At 40.2% G+C, this 20644-nt stretch overlaps 1 protein-coding gene across 5 annotated transcripts in view; it reads right to left on the bottom strand.

Moving 5' to 3' along the window:
* The window catches only part of PTPN5 (protein tyrosine phosphatase non-receptor type 5), an 82637-nt gene that overhangs the window by 17935 nt on the left and 44058 nt on the right, over nucleotides 1–20644 (bottom strand). For all 5 annotated transcript variants that reach the window (XM_064657515.1, XM_064657518.1, XM_064657514.1 and 2 more), the window contains exons 3-9: nucleotides 18956–19137; nucleotides 17923–18042; nucleotides 15988–16071; nucleotides 9532–9770; nucleotides 6605–6794; nucleotides 3112–3196; nucleotides 488–567 (exon numbers count right to left, since the gene is read on the bottom strand). In XM_064657515.1, the coding sequence (XP_064513585.1) occupies nucleotides 488–567; nucleotides 3112–3196; nucleotides 6605–6794; nucleotides 9532–9770; nucleotides 15988–16071; nucleotides 17923–18042; nucleotides 18956–19137 (980 nt within the window). The remainder of the gene's footprint in view (nucleotides 1–487; nucleotides 568–3111; nucleotides 3197–6604; nucleotides 6795–9531; nucleotides 9771–15987; nucleotides 16072–17922; nucleotides 18043–18955; nucleotides 19138–20644) is intronic.

Here is a 20644-nt window from a genome sequence, read left to right on the forward strand (position 1 = left end):
ACAAAACAACAAGAGATCAATTTTAACAGAGATGTCCACCACAACCTTGAAGGTTTGGTCTTTAAAACAGAGAGCTATACTGGTTGAAATGGTGACTTTGCGGCATCAGTTCTCCTCTCCATCTCTCTCCTGAACACGTGTACATGGAGTGAAGGCACAGTATGGACTCACGTAATTCCAGCAAAGAGTGTCCAACAGCCTTGAGGTGACTCTGGCTAGGTCAAAGCCTTATTCAGGCTGATTATCCAGTGCCTTGGTTAGGCCAGCTGACAAGGAATTTGCATCAAGAACTGCAGAAGTATGTTTCTGTCTGGTCTGAATCTGTACAGGTGCACTTTGAGATTTGGTTTTCAGCTAATGTAAGCAGGAGAGAAGAGCAATCAGATCAGCTAGGATGCCTTTAAAAGCCAGTGAATGTTGCAATTCTGTTTACATTAACAGCAGCTGACAGAGGCTAGACAGACACATCGGACTACTGAGCTCTTACCCTGATGTAGTTAGCATTGATGTAAGAGCTGAGGGGATCGTCCTGATCAGCTGAGGTAAGGCACACTCTGCTGTGAGGATCTGAAAGGTGTAAAGAGATAAGTAAGAATTTATCAGTTCCTCAGAGAAAAGAGACACACAAGATTATTTTGTACAGTGAGAAATTCACACGCACTCATGGCCATCACAACAGATGTCAGTGGCCTTGGAAAATTCCCATGTTAAAAAGTTACCATAAAAAAAAAAGCAAAGGATGGTCGGGGTAATTTGCCTTCTTCTGATAGTTTCACCCGCTCTCTGAAGCCCACTTAATTGGTCCTGTAGCAGAGTCAGTGTCTCAGTGTGACCCTGGAAAAGCAGTCTTCTGCTCCAGGAAATTACTTCTTAGTATGTTAGGTCAACAGACTCATTCTGGCTTGAAAGACTTGAAATATTGTTTGTGAAATGACAGCAAACAGCTTTTCTCCCAAACCATAAGCATGCATTTCTTGTGCCCAGGCAAGCCAGACGACAGTAACTCTTTTTCTGTTTCATCTTGCAATGAACCAAACTCCAAGATGTGCTATTAACAAATATAATGGTTAAAGAGAAATTAAAGAATATTAACAGTCTCTTGTACTCTAAATCTTTCCAGTACTTGAGTCTCCTTCATTGAGGCTGTTTATGAAGCATTATTCTTGTTCTAATAAGATGACAAAAGAAAACATTATTTCACTTTGGTAGCTCAGTCCAATTCCTGCTGAAGTCAATGGCTGTTGCAATGATTTCAATGCAAACTGACACAGGCCCACATTTATGCTCTTTCACCAGTGTTACACAGTGTGTTACAATTGATAAGAAACAGCCTACTGCTGACAGAGGCCTCAGCAAAGAGCAACAGAGTATATCACCAGGATAATATTAAAACCAAACCAAAGATGACTTTTTCATAAGAAAATTCAGCCTGCTTAGAAACCAGACAAAAAAATATGCAAAAATTGTGCTTTACCCAATATCACATTAAGGACTGATCACACAGTAATTTCTACAGTACTACAAACACACAGTCAGCATGAAACACTGTCCTCAGAGGGACTAGATTCGTGTTTATTGGAATCCTTGGCTTTGAAGCATAAAGTGAATGTTTAGCTCTCCTTGCTACCCACTTTTACTGCCAGCGCTAAGCCCTTCGAAATAGAAGGTAGTAGGATAAGAGCAAACACTCTGCTCTCTTCCTTCCTCAGCAATATCAAGCCCATCCTTTGGCCCCAGCCAGGGACAAAGTTGCACAGAGGTTACAAGTTTTCAAATTCATTCAGAAAAAATACTCAGATCATAATAACCCTGGGATAAGGCTGTTCACCCTTAGAGAGATGGTAGGGTAGAAACCAGTTAGCTGAGATGGAGAGATCAAAGTGACAATATTGGCTGCTAGCAGATATCCATGTTGCTGAGATGAAGATTGCAGCAAATAATTAGCCCACTGAGTGATCACTTTTAATAAAATATGGTAGTGGGCCATACTTAGTCATTTGATTACAATTCTGGAACAGTGTTTTCAAAATGGCAGCAATTCTGATGGTTCAGTTTAAACATCCAATATTACACATTTAAAATGGATCCTGCTCTCAAAGTACACATTAGATACCAAATTCAGAATACACAGATTACATAGAAATCTGGCACCTGGGACATCTGAAATCATCAGCTACTTTTGCAATCTTCCCTTTCCAGCAAAAACAGTGAATTAATACTTGAAAAATTCACCTCAGTCATTAGCACAGCAACAGTGAAAGGTTTTTATACTTCTTGTCTAAGGTATGAGTAAAGTCATCAGAAGCATTGCACACACTGAGCTGCAGCTACTGGAGTTTAAAGACAGATTAAAAAAATATCTTTTGAAACCATTTCCAGTCCAGGTTCATTGACTGAAATGTTAGGTATTTTTTGACTTCTCTGCACTTATCTTTGTTAACCTGGCATTGAACCTTTTGGACTTTGCAAATCCAGTTACCATGGCTACTGGTGGCATCTTCCAGCAATGACTTAGAGCAAAAAAAAGAGGCATGACATCCAATCGTTTCACTTTTCAAAATAACTTTAAGTATGAGAGAGGGGAAAATGATGACACTTGTAAAACTTTGTACCAAAATGCTTCTCAAAATTCCTATTCCTAGCTACAAATAAAATTAGTGTAATAGAAAAGAAAAATATTATTATTTTCTGTGTCATCTTAATGCCATCAGGCTAGTTCCCTATATTCTCAGTCTGCATCTGAGGCATGATTCTGAGAAAACGTTGGCAAGGAAAATAACATTGCTAGAGTTTAGTCCTTCTAAAGGAGTTTCAAAGAAACCACTAAGTAACATCTGAATGAACACCAAGATCTTAGATAGAATTTTTAAGCAGCGCCAAATGATGCAATTCTAATAACTTAAGAGCCAAAGATTCACGGAAAATCAGCAGCACTTAGATTCTTCATGCTCTGTACCTCTTTGCAAATTTGATTTATACTTTGAAGCCATGTTCCTGCTTCATAAACATGACCTTTGGATGATACATTGTGGTGACAGTACACTTCATGAAAAGCCCTCCAGCATGTGGAATAAACCACCATACCTGAGTGACTTAAAAGCACAAACTTACTCGGGAGAATTGTTTTGTAGCGATTCTTACGCACTAAGCCTGGAATATCATATTCCTTGGGGTCAACAAAGTTCATTGGAATTTCCTGTTAAAAAAAACAAACAAAAAACCAAACAACAAAAATCACAAAAACATAAAAGACGGTAGGTGGTATTATTAGATTCACAAGAGGAATAAAAATCCCAAGCCCATTATGTCCTCACTGTGAGGGAGGCAAAATGATGAAGTTAAATGAGACATACGGTACAGTACTTCTAGCAATTTATCACCAAAATATGATTGATGTTTCCTTTTACTGTCACTGGCTTTTTTTTCTGAAATCTTTAATATGAAAACACTTATAGTGCCTAATTCATTGACTAACGTGCGACAGCGTTATGTTCACTCCTAATACTATTAGAATTGCACTGCAAGTGTAGGCACAGAACTAAGCAAACAGTGCTACTCAAGACACTGCTCCAAGAGCGATGGACCTCAGACACTATCCTTTCTGACTCACATTGCTTCCTCTCAGAGTGTGGAAGTCAATAATTTGCTAGGGAGTCACACCAGCAACAAAGTATGACACACGTTATGGCATGTTGGCATACTGACCTGTCTCTATGGAGCTGGGGGAGCGTGACTGGTTTTGCTCATCATGCTGTCAAGCTCCATGGAGAAGGACAGCAAATGGGTATTCAGGGATTACCTGCTCTCTACACTGCTAGTGCAAAGAACACACAAAGGTGGAGGGGTTTTGTAGTCTCCACTGTACATCTACTGCAATAAGCAGTCAATGCCAGGTAGAAACAAATAAGAACCTTCCACCAATTGTAGTCAGTAGGCGTGGGATGGGAAGAGATGTGTTAACCAGACTCAGCAGAGATATGGCTCATGGGAACTTGGAAGAAGAGCTGGTCCTCCCACCTGCTGCACACTGCATTTGAGACACCACTGCTGGACACAGTGGTAACAGGAATCAGGGTTGAGTAAGACAAGCCTCACTCTGGGAAAAAAAATTAAGATGAGCAGAGCTATGGACTACAGAAACACGGAATCGCTAAGATTGGAAATGACCTCTAAGATTATCGAGTCCAACCATTCACCTAGCACCTGCATGGTCCCTGCTAAGCCATGCCCTTAAGCCTCACATCCTCATGTCTTTGAACACTTTCAGGGACGGTGATTCCACTGCTTCCTTGGGCAGCCTGTTACAGTGCCTGAGCACCTTTCAGTGAGTAAATTTTTCCTACTATTCAATCTAAACCTGCTCTGGTGCAGCTTGAGGCCAATTCTGGAACCTTAGAAGACTATCTGTTCTCTCTCTCTCACACAGTACTGAGAATACTGTTGGGTTTAACTAGAGGCAATTAATGATAAAAACATTTTGTCGAAGCGCTTTTGTATCAATTTGAAGACCTGCATGGGAACAAAACCTTCATATTTTCTCAATTGTTACTTGGTATTTAGTCACTCCAAACTCTTCCTGAGCCAAGCCCCATGATCTTGTTTTTGAGTCTTAAGTCATTTACTGCTCAAGCCAATTCTTGGTGAAATCAACAGGACTTCTACCTGAGTAAAAATTCTAAATCTTGTAAGAATTTCAGGATTTAGCCCTGCAAATGTCCCCTCTGACTTTTCTTCCAAAGTGAAACAGAGCCGCTTGCTTCATCATGGATCTGGACTTTGAAAACCAAGCAGGTTAGACAGATTGAAAATACACAATGCAGAGCTGGCTGGTGATAACTGTTTCATTAAAAAAAAAAAACCACTAGTTTACAGTATTTAATTACAGAAATGGCATTTTGATTACACTGCATTTTTATCTGTGCTTTTTCAGTTTTCATTAAAGAATGAAAATAACTTTGGATAGTTTGGCTGCTAAATGATTCTATGAACATGAAAAAACTAATTCCAAATCTCTTAGAGAAATGAAGCATATTTTTTCCTCCTTCTAACATTATTTTCTTTGCTTGAAAGCTACAGTGCTCCTCAGAGACTGATGAAACCGTATGTGGACTAGTTCAGCAGTCAGTTCACACACTAAGTGAACATTTCCTCCCTAAAACAGGAATAGATGTTTTACCTTGAAAGAATCAGGGCATACCTACAAAAAAGCTGCTTTTCTTCAACTTGGACAGCACTAAGTGAATTAAGGACCACAGATATCCGGTGTTCTATTTTAAAACAGAAGCCCTGACCATACCCCTTTCTTGTAAAGAGAAAAAACCCTGAAATCTCACAAGGAGGGAGGACAGCAGGTGATACTCAGAGCGTTACTCCTTCCCTTTCAGACACTTACAGGTCATGAAGAAGACAGGCTGAAAGGGCTGTTATGTTGCCAGACAATCTTCCTCCTGCTCTGCTGAGATTCCATGCTTAAGAGAATTTTTGACTTCGCAGTATTAACTTCAGTGGCTCTTGATCACATGCCCTGCAACACCTCAGCATGCAAAGTCTGTGCCCTGGTTACCTCCCATCTTGAGCAGGAATTTACAGCCCTGTCTAGTAGACCTAATACAGCCACTGCACCATTTTGCATACTACTATTTTTGTCAGGTATAATAAACATGACAATCCCTATCACATGGACATCCAAGTAAGTAGGGAACAGACTCCATAGCATTTAAAGATCTAAAAAGCTAGAGTACTCGCTACACCAAAATGTATCTGACCTTTGTCCTAAACTACTCAGAAATCCAATTTTCAACTGCTTGCTTCATCTGTGTAAGTATATTTTCCCAAAATGAGGCAAAGAATCTTTCTGCCAAAGCATCAATGGATACAGTGAGCCAAGAAAACATATTTCAAAATCCTAAAAGCAACTGACAGACAAGCTTAAAACTAGTAAATAATAGCCCCGTGTTAACCAGAGAACATTGAGTGGCTCCACATCAAGCATTAAGCAGCAAAGAGGGTGGATTAGGGGGGTTGAGCACTGGAACAGGTACACTAGAGAAGTGGTCACAGCACCAAGCCTGACAGAGTTCAAGAAGCATTTGGACAATACTCTCAGGCACATGGTGTGATTCTTGGGGATGGTTCTGTGCAGGGCTAAGTGTTGGAATCAATGATCCTTGTGGGTCCCTTCTAACTCAGCATACTCTGTGATTCTGTAATTTCATCTCTAGAGCAATTCCAGACACATTTCAAAAAGTTATGCCTACAGAAAACATGGCTTTTCATCTGTACTCTAGTGAAAACTTTGATTTTTTTTAAATAAAAAAGTAGCATGCCAGCAGCAAAAACCCAAAAACTTGTGAAAAATAAGATTTGCTGTTGTCATTGCCAGAACTAATTCTCTAGTTTTTAAGTGACAATATCAATGAAAGCTTTCAGATATTGTCATTCCAAGGGATGACAAATTTCGGAATTGCATTAAATGCTTCACTGGTGGAAGTGGAGTTTGTATGCACTACTTTTAGACTTGCATAAAATAACAGCAAGGTTCATAGGAGAGAGTCATCATCTAATTTGTATTGATGCTCCTAAAAGAGAGAAGTCAGATACTCACAAAGAACTCTGCCTGGAGTATGAAAGAATCCAGTGCTTTCTTGTGCAGTTCCTCTTCTGTAAGAATGTTTGATGCCGTCTGGAGGTATTCTCGGGCTGACTGTTCCCGTGGTGACATGACATAGCCAAAGCCTTGCTCAGAACAGCCTGGGGTACACATATCCAGTGTGAGTGAAACATTTGAACCTCTCCTGCAAAAACAGAGCGGTCAAAGTTTGCTTACAAGAGAACAGAGTGACCCACCACTGTCAGCAATGGACGCAGTCCCAATGACAGATTAACAACTTCAGAAAAGCACCCAGCTGGTTCTCATGGGTACGGTTCAGTCACTAACTGTAAAAAATGGGTGATGTTTCTTGTGTAGACAAGACCAGAAGATGATTTTGTGCACTGAAACATGAAGGCCGACACTTTCATTGGTGGGGTAAGATCCTGGGATAAACTACCAGTTCAACATCAATAAAGATGTGAAAAGCCAACCACTGCAGCAAGCAATTTTTATGTCTGAAAAATTTTCTTTCCACAAATTTACATAATGAGAAGGTTAAAATGAAGGTCCCGACATTTTAACAGTTACATTGAAAACAGAGATACTGTCGAGTTTAGAATTTTTAGTGGCTTTATTGTAAGATAGCCACACAACAAAAAAAAAACCCTCAAAATGCCTACATTGTTTACTGAGTACAGTTTTAATATATTTCTGAGCTTCTGCCAATCTCACATATCATAGACAAAAGTAAGATTCAAAAGGCATCAGTGAATCTATATTTAAATATCTTTAACATAAAAATAAAGTCAAACAATATGATGACTACTAGATAATTGTTCTATACATCCACACAGTAAACCTATTTTTGATGAATCTCAACTGTCAAAATCTAGTTAGGAGATGTGTGCAGGAGCTCACGGAGAAGATCATGGAAGTTGTTACTTGGGTCACAGCCCTTTCCTGGATTCAGGAGTTTTTCCAAAAGAATGTGCAGCCAGCCTCTTGCTATGATTCACAGTCATGGAGAAATGATTTGGAATGAAACATGACCACTAATGGCAGACATCAAATCTTTAGTGATATCTTTCAAAGGATTTTGACCTTACCTCCCTGTGCTATTAAACAGCTACCACATTTCTCCCCAGAAACAGATGCATTTGATATTGAATGCGTTTAGTTCTTCCAAGGTAGAAGATGTTACATACATGAATAGCTCTTCAGCATGAGGAAATGAGATTTCTTCTTTAACAACATTCAGTGGTGTTTGAATTTAACTACTGACTACGCCTCTGATGGAATAGGTTGTCAAAGAATGAGAAGGAAGTAAGATACAGAAGCAGAATGGATTCCAAGGAGGGACAGGTAGCTAATTTAACACAACACCAAACAAAGGTAAAGAGGAACTGTCCAATGCTTAATGTAAATGAAACTTGCCAGGGCACAGCTTAAACCTGAAATGATGTCTGTCTTCTCAAGCATATGTGTATGTTGAAAACAAGTTTATTTTACATCTTAAGTGTACACATAGTACACATTCTACCTAGTGTGAGAATTTCAAGCAAATGCTTTATTTTTCCCACCTCTAATTCTTTGACAGGTTTTTAATTGTAATTCTTTACTTTAACCAGTCGTTTACTCCCCAGCTGATACTCCCCAATTGATATTCCCTAACTCTTTCAATACAGTGAGTATCTTCCCTGCAGGCTAGCAGTCACCTGAGAAGAAATGTCAGCATCTTTACAATGACTGAAATGGAATGAATCAAGGATAGTGAAGAACACAAATGATTCATGCTTTTCAAGCCCAATCTTGCTATAATGAAAGAAACAACAAAACTCACTGATAGCAGCAGGTTCAGGGACAAGCCCCAGAGGCTACTGCAATCTCATGTTAAAGGTAGAATATAGCAATAAAAGATAGGAAATTTTAGGACAAATGTTATAACAACATATAAAGTGAGAAAAAACATTCTAAGCTCATGGAGTGCAAATTGAAAGCCTCTTCTGTAACACTCCTTTTACTGTGTCCTGTGGAGATTTGGAAACTCAGCATCATACTCCTTAAAATCCAAGTTCTGCCCTTTGTTTTAAGTTTTAGGTATGAGAATTAACTATGGTTAGCAATCCAATTAAGCCTGAAAACCTAGAAATAAAGAACTCTGCCATGCTGGGCCTTTCAGTAGCCTCGTTCTTATTTATAACATCATCACCTTTGCAGAATTTCTTCACAGGAATTCTTTCGTCAAGACCTTTTTCTGATTTCACTAATAAAATGGAAAGAACACAAACCAGAAAAAAAAAAAATCTTTCTTTTATCTTGAAACTGCCAGCTGTGAATCTCTCTGAGAAGCTCCATTGCCCTGACGGTTCAAGCAGTGAACACCAGCTCACCTTGACATTTCATTACTGGGTTAATTTGAAACAAATTCATTTACTTTTGGACTAACTCATACAAGAATTATTGCAGATGACCACTCCTCCTATGGTGTTCTTTTGGAGAACTGTCCTCCAGCATGAGTGACAGAAAAAAAAAAATCTACAAGATCCTCCTCTTTCAGAGGTAGAAGCTTTCACTGCCCTATGGTGGATTTCATTCTACACAGTTGCCATCATGAGGAATGGCAAAAGCCTGATGAAACACACACAAATAGATATATTCAAAGGAAAGACATGATGCTTTAGAATAGCACTTGTTGACAGCTGCCTAGAAACTGTATTTTTTTTAGCTAATATCCTTATATTTATGACTGGACTGAAAACAAGACAGGAAACAACTATAAATATATATATATATATATATGTAATAAAGCAGGCACTTGACTTTAAACCCCATTTTAAAGTGACATTCGCAAAGGCAATAAAGCTTCCTGCTTTGCATAGAACTCCTAAATCCACAAATTCTGGGACCAGACTTTCCCCTCTTAGCCACATCTACCCTACCTTTCTTGCAAGCCCACGGATTTAACCGTTAGAGTAGCTGGATCTGTCTCCGCTTTAATGTCCATTACGCAGTCAAAGACCGGAGTCTCCGGTACGGGGTCCAAATCTAGGAAGTCATCCTCATTTTTATCCTCTGTCCACTCTGAGTACGTGAATGAAGGCTGCCGGCTCACAGATTGGCGTCTGTCCTCTTGTAGCGGGAAGGGGGGGTCTGGTCGGGCTCTGAGTAGATGCCAAAACTAAAGGAAACAAACATTTAAAAAAGCCTTCTGCTTGTTGCCAGCCCTTCCATACAGCCCAGAGGATGGGTCTTCAGGGTAGTATCCCAGTTCACTATAATGTATTAGAATCAGAGAGTACTGAAGAGGACAGGAATGTTCCATGCAGGAGTAGCTTTGTGGTGCATGCTATAAGGATTCACATCTACCCATTCAAACCTGCTTTCAGCCACAGAGGTTTCCACAGAGCTGGCCAGGCTTAACTCGGGGATACAGTAGAAGTGGAATGTGCTTGTGACCATCATATGCAAGCCAACGTGATATCACTGTCCTTTTGTTCAGTTTCTTATCCTTCCCAGGCTTGTTTACAAAATAAAAATTCATTGTAATATTCTACAAATCATACCTCTCCTGACTTAATGGGTTTCCATCTAAAATTTACAGGTGACTGAGTTAAGAAAAGTAAATATAATTGGACTGAACAACTTTGATAACTCGGCACTATACCCAAAATTTATATATAAATCCATCATTTTTTAAAAAGGCCTCAGTTTTGATGTATCTGCTTCCGAGGCTCAGAATACCCTTATCAGTTTTTGGCAAAGACTGTTTTATAATCTAATTATCTGATTTGAATATGGTATAAACATTAAATAATAAGTCTTGTGAAGGAAAATAAATGTAATATTAAAGGTTATGTTACAAATAAATGAAAGGTTTGAAATGGCATGAAGCTAAGAAATTTCTGCATCATATTGGTTTGCATAGATGGTGTGGCAGGCTATATGATTTGGAAATCAGATCAGTAGATTGTTTAAATCCTTCACATAGGTCTCAGTTTAAAAATTTCAAGCCCAGCTGTGGACTCCAGGATCTGCAACCTTAGGCCAGCTTCATCCATCTAGCACTGAACTAAGAGTAGCATCACTCAGAATAAATGTCATACAAACTGTAACTGTACTGTCATGAATCCTTTTGAGGCTAAGAACAGGTCTTATTTTTCCAAAGTAAAGCCTCTTCTGTCCTTTTCTTACATGGCTTTTAAATGAATAGTTGAATTTGGAAAATGTGCCACTAAAGGTCAAATTTCCTTCTCTTCCTAGGCTGGTAAAGCACATTAGCCTGTATGGGATTTGAAAGAACAGTTTTCTTGTGCCTGTCTTATTTTCATGTACTTTCATTTCTCTGAGCCTAAAGAATGAAAGCAAGTGAAGCAAGTTTTAGTTTCTGTCCATATCTAGCTTTAGCCAATCTTAGACTCTAACAAAGCAGCAGTATTTGAAAGTTACAAAATGCTTTTTTTGTTTCAATTAATCAGAGTACACAGGAACTACAAAAGCAAACATAGGAACACCACTACTAGACTTTCATTTTACACAAACTCGAGGCCAAGTCTGAACTGGGCCTGTCCTACATTCTTGGCCTGTTACATGACAAGCAGGAAGCTGGAGGATCTATTTTCATTCCTCGACTACTAGAGTTTGGCAATCCCACATGGCACTATCCATGATTCTTACCCATACTGCAAGACTATGATAGCTGAGCAGGGATCAATAACTCTGTACTGCTGGAGAGTGCTGCTGTACCAAAATCAATGCTCGTGTTGAGGGCTAAGAGTAAAGTAAAGTCTAGGTACCAATTCTCTGTTACAGATTCTAGGACCGGTACGGTGACACAGGGCTGATTCTACTGGTGATTCAACCCACTATAAATCCAAAGGAACAGAAGGTTCCCCCTAAAAACAAAACATCTTTTCTTTACATTGAAAGAAATGTGTGGCAAATAAGGAGCTGTCCAAGACACTGGAAGAAATTAAGTTATATTTAAAAGTGATGAGGTTACAACAAATAATGGAAAACTAGTTCACTTTGAAAACCTACTCAGAAAAACAGTTCAATGCTGGTTCTCTGCAGGTGACTGAGTGTTAAAACACTATTTTATGAGACAGAAGACAGACATCATCACTAATACAAACCTCAAGCACTCTATCCAGCCTTTTGTTTTCACCGTGATTACTAAACTACCCAACACATTCTGGTACCTGGGTGCTTCAAACGTTAACTGATGTCTGCTCTCCTGAAACATTTGCTCTACATGTATTAGAATTACAAATTCCCCAATACAGGAATGAACTGGACTTCAGCACGTGCGCAGACCAGACAGGTATCACTTCTGAGAATCTGCTTAACCACATTTCTCACCCTTGCTAAATGGTCCAACAGTTACTGCTCTGCATTAAAGCAACAAAATACCCATAGAAACAGGCACATTTTCTCCCTTTCCTAGGGAAGGGCTAAAGTAGTACTGTAGATTACCATAGTTGCTGAATAAAAACAAAAATGCATAAGCTGCTTTTCACTGGTTTGCCATTTAGTACATATCCCGGGGGGTTACAGGCCAATCAGTTTCACCTCAATGCCCGATGGAGCACTGAGGAGCATCCTGGAAACTATGTTAAAGCATATGGAAAATGAGGAGGTAATTGGTGACAGCCAACAGGGCTTCACTGAGTGCAAATTGTGTCTGACAAATCTGCCAGCCTTCCAGAGTAGGATTACAGTAGTGGTGGGTAAGGGAAGAGCAACTGACATCATCTACCTGGACTTGTGCAATGCACTGTCCTGCATAACATCCTTGCCTCTAAATTGGAGACACATGGATTTGATGAATGGACCATTTGGTGGATAAGGAAGTGGCTGGATAGTCGCACTCAAAGAGTTGTGGTCAATGACTCGGTATCCAGGTGGAGACCAGTGATGAGTGGCATTTCTCAGGGGTCAGTACTGAGACCAGTAACGTTTAACATATTTGTTGTTGACACGGACAGTGGGACTGAGTGCACCCTCGGCAAGGTTGAAGACGACACCAAGTTGTGTGGTGCAGTCAACACACTGGAGGGAAGGGATGCCATCCAGAGGGACCTGGACAGACTTTAGAGATGGGCCCATGTGAACCTCATAAAGTTCAGCAAGGCCAAGTGCAAGGTTCAGCATGTGTGTCAGGACAATCCCAAGCAAAAACACAGCCCAGAGGATGAACAGACTGATAGTAGCTCTGCCAAGAAGGACATGGGGGTGCGGTCGATGAGAAGTTCAACATAACACAGCAATGTGCCCTTTTCCCCAGAAAAAAAATCAACCTTATCATGGGCTGCATCAAAAATAGCGTGACCAGCAGGCTGGGGGAGGTGGTTCTCTGTCCTCCACTCTCATGAGATCCCATCTGGAGTACTGTGTCCAGCTCTGGGGCCCCCAGCATAAGAAAGACATTGATCTGTTGGAACAATTCCAGAGGAGGCCATGAAGTTGATCAAAGGGTTGGAGCACCACTCCTACAAAAACAGGCTGAGAAAGTTGGGGCTATTCAGCCTTGAGAAGATAAGGCTCCAGGGAGACCTCAGAGCAGCCTTCCAGTAGCTAAAGGGGACTTACAAGAAAGCTGGAGATGGACATTTTACAAGGGTATGTAATTACAGGACAAGGGGCAATGGCTTCAGACTGAAAGAAGGCAGGTTTAGATCAGATATTAGGAAGAAATTCTTTACTATGAGGGTGGCGAGGCATTGGAACAGGTTGCCCAGAGAAGGTGTGGATGCACCATCCCTGGAAATGTTCAAGATCAGGTTGGATGAGGCTCCAAGCAACCTGGTCCTGTGGAAGGTGTCCCTTCCCATGGTTGGGGAGTTGGAACAAGATGGTCCTTGAGGTCCTTTACAACCCAAACCATCCTATAATTCCACGTATATCAGAGTGGGACTGGTGTATCAGGTCCATCTATAAAGAGAGAAGGGTACATTTGGGAAAGAAAGATTTGATTATAAAGGCACTCCTCAAAGTAAAAGACCCCTCCAAGGTGCCTTCTAGGCAGCATATTGCTTAAAATCCATTTTAAAGGAGGAATGAGAGAGGGAGAGAGATACGACTCAGCCGAGAGTCATAGGAAAAATAAAGAAAACAAAGGGAAAGATAAAGAAAACTATCTTCATGCAACTATCTGTTGTTCACCAGGCTGGGATTCTAGAAACTCTTCCTGGTTCAATCATTATTTTCAGTGTTCTGCCAATGACTATTTTATACCTTATTCCCTTCTTGTTAGAAGCAGATGCTTGCAAATTGCAAAGCAGCATGACCTGAGATGTCTGAGAGTAAAGCAGGAATGGACAAGGCTCATGTGTTCTCTCTAAACAAACTCTCCTTCCTAATGTCCACATTAGAGAGAAAAAACTGGGCAAGATGGACCATTGGTCCGAACTCACAGGACGTGTCTTATACCCTGCTGTCTTGTGACTTATTCAGAGAGCCAGGTGACATAGCGTGTGACATTTGTGCCTCTACTCCAGCCAGAAGACTGTTAGCACAGACCACAGGAACACAAACCAGTGCAAACCTGACTACATGGAAACTGTTATAAAGTTTTTGCTTTACAAAAGTTTTAGCCAACGCTTAAAAATGGGCCAAAATCTGCTCTCATCTACACTAGTATTCGCGTTCATCTGCAAGGAATTCAAATGCAAAGCAGCTAAGACTGAGATCAGAATTTTTGGGCACACAGAGCTTTCACTTTGTTACCTTGTGTGTTAAGAAGGGGTCAGCAATAAATGTTTCCATCCACTGAGAAACAGCTGAATCTGCAGAAAATCACACCCCTCCTATTCAGATTTTCAGAATGCTTTGCTGCAAAATTACCTGGAACTCATAAAGTTCTTGAGAATTCTTAGATAGCTCCATCTTTTTAAGTTTAATATTTGCAATTACAGAGTCATCAAAAGTTTATTTTTGAGGACAAAATCAATCTGAATAAGGAATAGCAGCATCAAAAAAGCAGAAAATTGCATAAACCCTCCTAACTTCCTTGCCTGCATCAATGATCACAATAATGGAGAAATTAACTATAATTACTTTGTCTTGTGAATGGTTTTTAGAAAGTATATTCAGCTGACACATTAAACGGAAGATTTTGCCAGTGTGCTGCCTCTGAGTGAACTTAACCAGGGTATATAATATGACATACTTTCTAGCAGGGAGTGTGGCCAGCAAATCAAAGGAGGTGTTCCCCTTTTCTTGGCACTGATGCAGCTGCACCTTGAATTCTGTTTACAAATTTTGGTCCTCCAGTTTGAGACAGATATAGAAAAACTGGAGTGGGGCCAGTAGAAGGTTGCAAAAGAGGTCAGGGGTGCAGAGTACAGCACCTTTGAAGAAGGTGGAGGGAATTGGGCTTGTTCAGCCTGGCAAAGAGGAGGCTCTTTTTCATAGTGGCAGCTGATACCACAAGGGACAATGGCCACAAACTGCAGAAATTCAGCTCAGACATTTAACTTTGTGAAATTCACATCAGACACTAGGGAAAAATTCTTCCCCAAAAGTATTGTACAACTCCTTCCATGAAGGTTTTCAGAACCTGTGTAGAAATATGCACCTAACTGAGTGTTGGCAACAGTCCTGCTTCAAGCAGGATGTTAGACTAGCAAGATCAAGAGGTCCCTTCCCACCAACAGTCCCATGATTCTATAATGTACTTCACTGTACTGTGCATCACTCAAACAGCATATCAATAGTACAGCTTCAGCTTCCTGAGCTACCCGAGGGTGCACCTCTGTAAGGACAGGAGGTGATGCTCCACCTGTATCTTCAGTAACTGCATTCCCACTCTAAGAGAATAGCATACAGGGGTATGGAAAGCCACATTCAATTAGAGTTCCCTAAAAAGAGAGAATTTTTCATAGTTTTCCCCATCTATCACACAGATTTGTGCCAGTTACACAATCAGTGGAGAAACATGATATTGTCCTCCTGTTCCCAAACAGCTGACAGATAACTAGATTAACTGTAGTCATGCCACTAAGCTTGTTCTGCAGCTGGGGTCTTGGCCTACATCTACAAGTGCTTTACATTCAGTATTACACTGATGTTCTGGAACAGCTCTTTCTGCCACTGAAGTCAATGGATTAAGGTCCTATTACTGGACCACATCCCTTCTATTTAAGTGCAAATTTTTTGCCCATCTGTGGATGGAAAGAATAAAAACCATCAGTGTGATCCTCAATTAATCAAGAAACTGAGTAAGGTTAAGTGGTTCCTCTACATAAAGCAAGCAGATAGTTATATAGAAACAGCCCCAAAAATGTTGCTTTACAATCAACTTGGGTGTAACACCAACAACGTCAGGTAAATTAGACATCTTATAAAAACTCATTGAAAAAGGGCATGAATATAGTTTGCATAGTATCATAACTTACCAGAGATCCTAAAAATAGCAGTCCTAGAGAAGCTAAAGAAAGTAGGATGTATGATACCACAATGCTCCCAACTGTAGTCAGGTTCTGTGAAACAACAGAATAGACAACGAATCATGAAATATGTAGGGACACAGTATAGTGTCTTGCATGCATGTTCTTGGCAAACTGTGTATTATTTCCCATGAATATTTAGCCATACCATACTCACCTGTGGAAAAGCCACCACCACCAGAAAAAATGCCAGGCTTTGGAGAAGACTGAAACTGAAACCATCTCCAAGCCCCATCAACTCAGAAAGTCTAAACCCCAGGTTTTGCTGTGAAGGCAAAAAAGAATTCTGCTTCCTACCCTCATGCATTGCCAAAACTGAGATCTGGATCCACAATTCAGTTTTGCAGCCTGGACCCAACGCTTCATTGCTGTAGTCAGTGCAATTTTATACTTTGGCAAAGGGCTTTGAACGAAGTTTAGTACTGTTCCCATGTTTAGAGGTCCTTACGTAAAATCCAGCCACAGAAGACTTTTCTCTGTTTTATACACATTCTGTGAAATACCATCAGGTTAACTCACACCACTGGAACTGAAATTAATTCCAGTGTCTTAGCCATATTTAAGTAGTTTATAGTTTGGCCTATTCTCAGTAGTAGGTGCAAAATTCAGTTCTAATGGGCTTCAGTAGTCAAGGAACTCTACTCTGTTTCTGTCCCACTAGTACAGCTAAAGAAAAAGGTGGAGTTAAGAGCTTCCATTTGCTTATTTTAATGACAGAAGATTTCTTAGCCTTTACTGTTTTCAAGTCTAAATTTGCATGATAAACAGTGCTATAATAAACAGTCCTCAAAAATATGCATGAACATCTGCACAGTCATACTTGGGATGTTCTTGTAGTGTGTTCTAGGAATCAGTTTCCTCCATACTGAACAATTATTTTTAGTCAAAATCACACAAATCAGTGATTTTCTGTAAGGAACAGCAATTTCTTAATGATTCAGCCACTACAAATAAGACACAGGCAGTAGTCCATGAAAAGCTCTGTGCATAATAAATCCAACAGCAAAAGGGTAAAGAAAAAGTGCTTCTTTTGAAAAAAAACCACAAAAGAGCAGGCGACATGCAGCTCATAAACATTGCTAAGAGGAAACAGAAAACAGTCGTCACTTTACTTCAGTCACAAGAGGCACAGAATCAGATTTTTTATTTGTACTGCATAGCCTCTGCTACAAAGATTATGTACAATGAATCTAAGCATTCTGATAGCAAATATATTTCATCTGATTTTTGAAAGTAGCTGTTCACTATTTAATTAATGTTCTGTCCACACTAGAAAAATCTGCAATGGGTATAATTACCAGTAATTTATCAGATGAATCATTCTGGTATATGTGTCATTATGTCATGGTGAGAAACCAAGCAGTTTTACTGGTATAGCTTTGTAGATATAATTGAACCTGTATACCTAGTACACTTGAAATACATTTACTGCACATAGGTATGTTCTAAACACTCAACAAAAATAGATTTTTGTGACTGAGCATGTTGTGATTTGCACCTTTTATGTGAGTTGATCCATTCTTCCAGAATTTAAGCTTCTATTCATCCTAATAAATGAAGTTCCAGCTCTCCCTTTACTGTGAACTAAACCTTAGTGGCTGGCTTCTTATTGTTTGTTTCATTTGCAATTATTAGCACATTACAAAAAATCTGCTGTGCTGACCTAACATCATAGCCAAAAATTCAGCACTATATCTCAAAGAAAAAATATTGATATGTTTTCAGAAAACTCTTTTAACCTTCTCAGGACAGACACACAATGCAGCAATCACTGTAATACATGAAACACATGTGTATTACACTTTTAATCAGAAGAGATTTTAGAAGCACTATCCAAGGCTACTGACATCAACTACATAATCAGAAAGGAGTACAGGGACTTACCTCCCCTTGATCTGACAAAACATGTTTAAATGGTGTAAGCAAGTACGAGAGCAGGTCAAAGGCATTCTGAGCTGCTGGGATGGTCCCATAAGTGCCGTACCACAGCATCATGCAGAGAAGCTGTGCAATCAATCAGAAAAGACATAATGAGCACCTCTCATTATACATTTTCATTTCAAGACTGCATAATTAACTAATTTAGTTAGCATTGATTTCATCTTGATTATCATTTTTGCTTTAAAAAGTCAGGTATTTTCTAGGCTGTAGCTTAACAAGAGTAAGAAGACTGAAGGCTACATGCTCAGTCACTATTAACTAGATATGCATCATTGAGTTATGCAGGCTTACTTTGATCCACACCAGAAAAAGGACTGCCCAGGTGTACATTGAAAGAACAACAGATTCCTCTGACTTCTGAACTCTTCTAGATCAGAACTGGTAATTCAATGAAATTACTATGTTATTAAAAGACTATTAAAGACTATTAAGGCCTCTCTGAAATCTCTCACAAAAAAGCAACGTTCGCATAGACATCACTATAAATAGACACACACACACAAACATACCCGCATGGGAACTTTTCATTTGAACCACTTTTGGGTGCTGCACACACCAGAGGTAACATAAAACTACAAAAGCAATGATGCTATACTTAATGTACTCACAGAGAGGTATAATCTCATCTCCGACTGTGAAGGGCACACCACAACTTTACTGGGATACACCTCCCGATCCACTTGATAACAAGATGGGTATTTAGCCCCATACATACCAGCTACAGAAAATGGATTTTGTGGGAGATCAGATCAGTCACTGGGCAAAGGAGGCATTTGCAGTGAGGCAGTAAATGGGATGGGAGTCTGGGACATCAAAACGCAGGGGCTGTTCGCAAGGCAAAGAGGCGGCTGCAGAAATGAGAGGACTACACCTATGTCCACTGCTACATCTACAACAAATGAGGAGGAGACCTCCCAAGCCAACACAGCTTAGAAGGAGGGTCCCAGCATTTCAAAGCTATGGTAAACTGCCTTACCAGTATCTGTGAGAGGACAAACAGATACATGTTGTCTCCAGGCATTAATCCATTCCATCGGGGCGGCCAACCAAGCACTGCTGTTTTCTGAGAGGTTTTCAGGGACTGCTCCTTTCTGCTCAGCTCTTCTTGCTGTCCTTCAGCTTCATCCATTGACTCCATAACAGCTGGACTGGAACAACCTTCACGTGAAAATGACATGTGCAGGGGATGAATAGTGTGTGACCCTGCAGGCACCGCGGGGGCTGCGAGGGCTATTGTTTTCCTGGAGATGATGGTTACCTCTCAGTTCCGCATCAGTAAGTGCAGCTCAGGATTGTGAGCGTCACACTCGATTAGTGCAGCTTTATTCACCTGCCTTCGTCAGAAAAAAGTGAGTGTGGGCGGATAAATTATTTTCCCTTTCTTTCCGGAGGTGCAGATTCTGGGCTTTGTTGTTAATAAATTCTCATCTACATTGCTGCACCTTTTCATTTTTACTTTTTAAAAGAAACTATCTGTGCTATTGCCTAGCTACACACTTCCCAGCTAAATGGTAGCACAGAACCCATTTTGTCCCTTCCTGCCTCAATTTCTCTCTTTGCCCTTATTTGTCTGCTTTGTCTAATTTGATTATAAATTTCTGAGGTAGAGATTGTTTCATGTTATGAGTCTGAATAGTGCTCAAGGGCTCTAGGTTTTGGTTGAGCATCCTAAGGCACTAATAAAATAGACTTTATTCTAATAACCTACTTCTTGGATGAATTCATATTCAAGAGCTATTTAATAATGTTGTAATGCTATTATTTGGTGGAAATAACTGCTGGAGTGGCTAGTCCCTCAGTAACAGTATTTTGAACAGAGTCTGTGTAGATATAAATTAATTTGTAAGCTAAAAGGAGTGAAAGATCAGACCCACTTGATGTAAGTATTACTGATTCACATTTTTCTACATGAGGATAGCCCCAAGGCTGCTCTGTGTACAGCACTGCAGCCTTAAGCCTAAGCCAGCCACCTGTGTCCCAGGGAAAGGCCACATCATTGGTCCTTCCCTGGTTTCAGAGAATCACAGAATATGCTGGGTTGGAAGGGACCCATAAGGATCATTGAGTCCAACTCCTGGCCCAGTGCAGGACCCTCCCAGAGTCACACCATGTGCCTGAGGGCACCATCCAAACACTTCTTGAACTCTGTCAGGCTTGGTGCTGTGATCACTTCCCTGGGGAGCCTGTTCCAGTGCCCAACCACCCTCTGGGTAAAGAACCTTTTCCTAATATCCAACCTAAACCATTTGTTGAGGTCAAGTTTCTAAAAAAAGTTCTTTTCAACATACAGTTCTCTAAATGTCTCACAACAGTAACTCTAGGTCAGATAAGGACCCATAAAATACCCACAGTTCTAATCAGACAAATGAAACATAAGGACCTGTGTATCAGCTGAGGGTCTCACCACAGTAAGAATTCATGAAAATATCTCATTCTGATTTCTATAATAGAAAAATGTGAGAGTAGGAAGGAACATGAGATGTTTATTCCCACTCTGCTACTGTTCTCCCTCCCCTCACTGAAACAAACCTTAGGACATCCATGCCTGCACATGAGAACAAGGTGCTTAGAAAACACTGATGGCTTCATCTACAAGGTTCTCCATTCCCACAGCTGCCCAGTAACAAGAGGGTCATCATTGCATAATGACTGGGGAGACCCAGAG

This window comes from Pseudopipra pipra, chromosome 6 (genome assembly GCF_036250125.1).
Source record: "Pseudopipra pipra isolate bDixPip1 chromosome 6, bDixPip1.hap1, whole genome shotgun sequence".
NCBI classification, from domain to species: domain Eukaryota; kingdom Metazoa; phylum Chordata; class Aves; order Passeriformes; family Pipridae; genus Pseudopipra; species Pseudopipra pipra.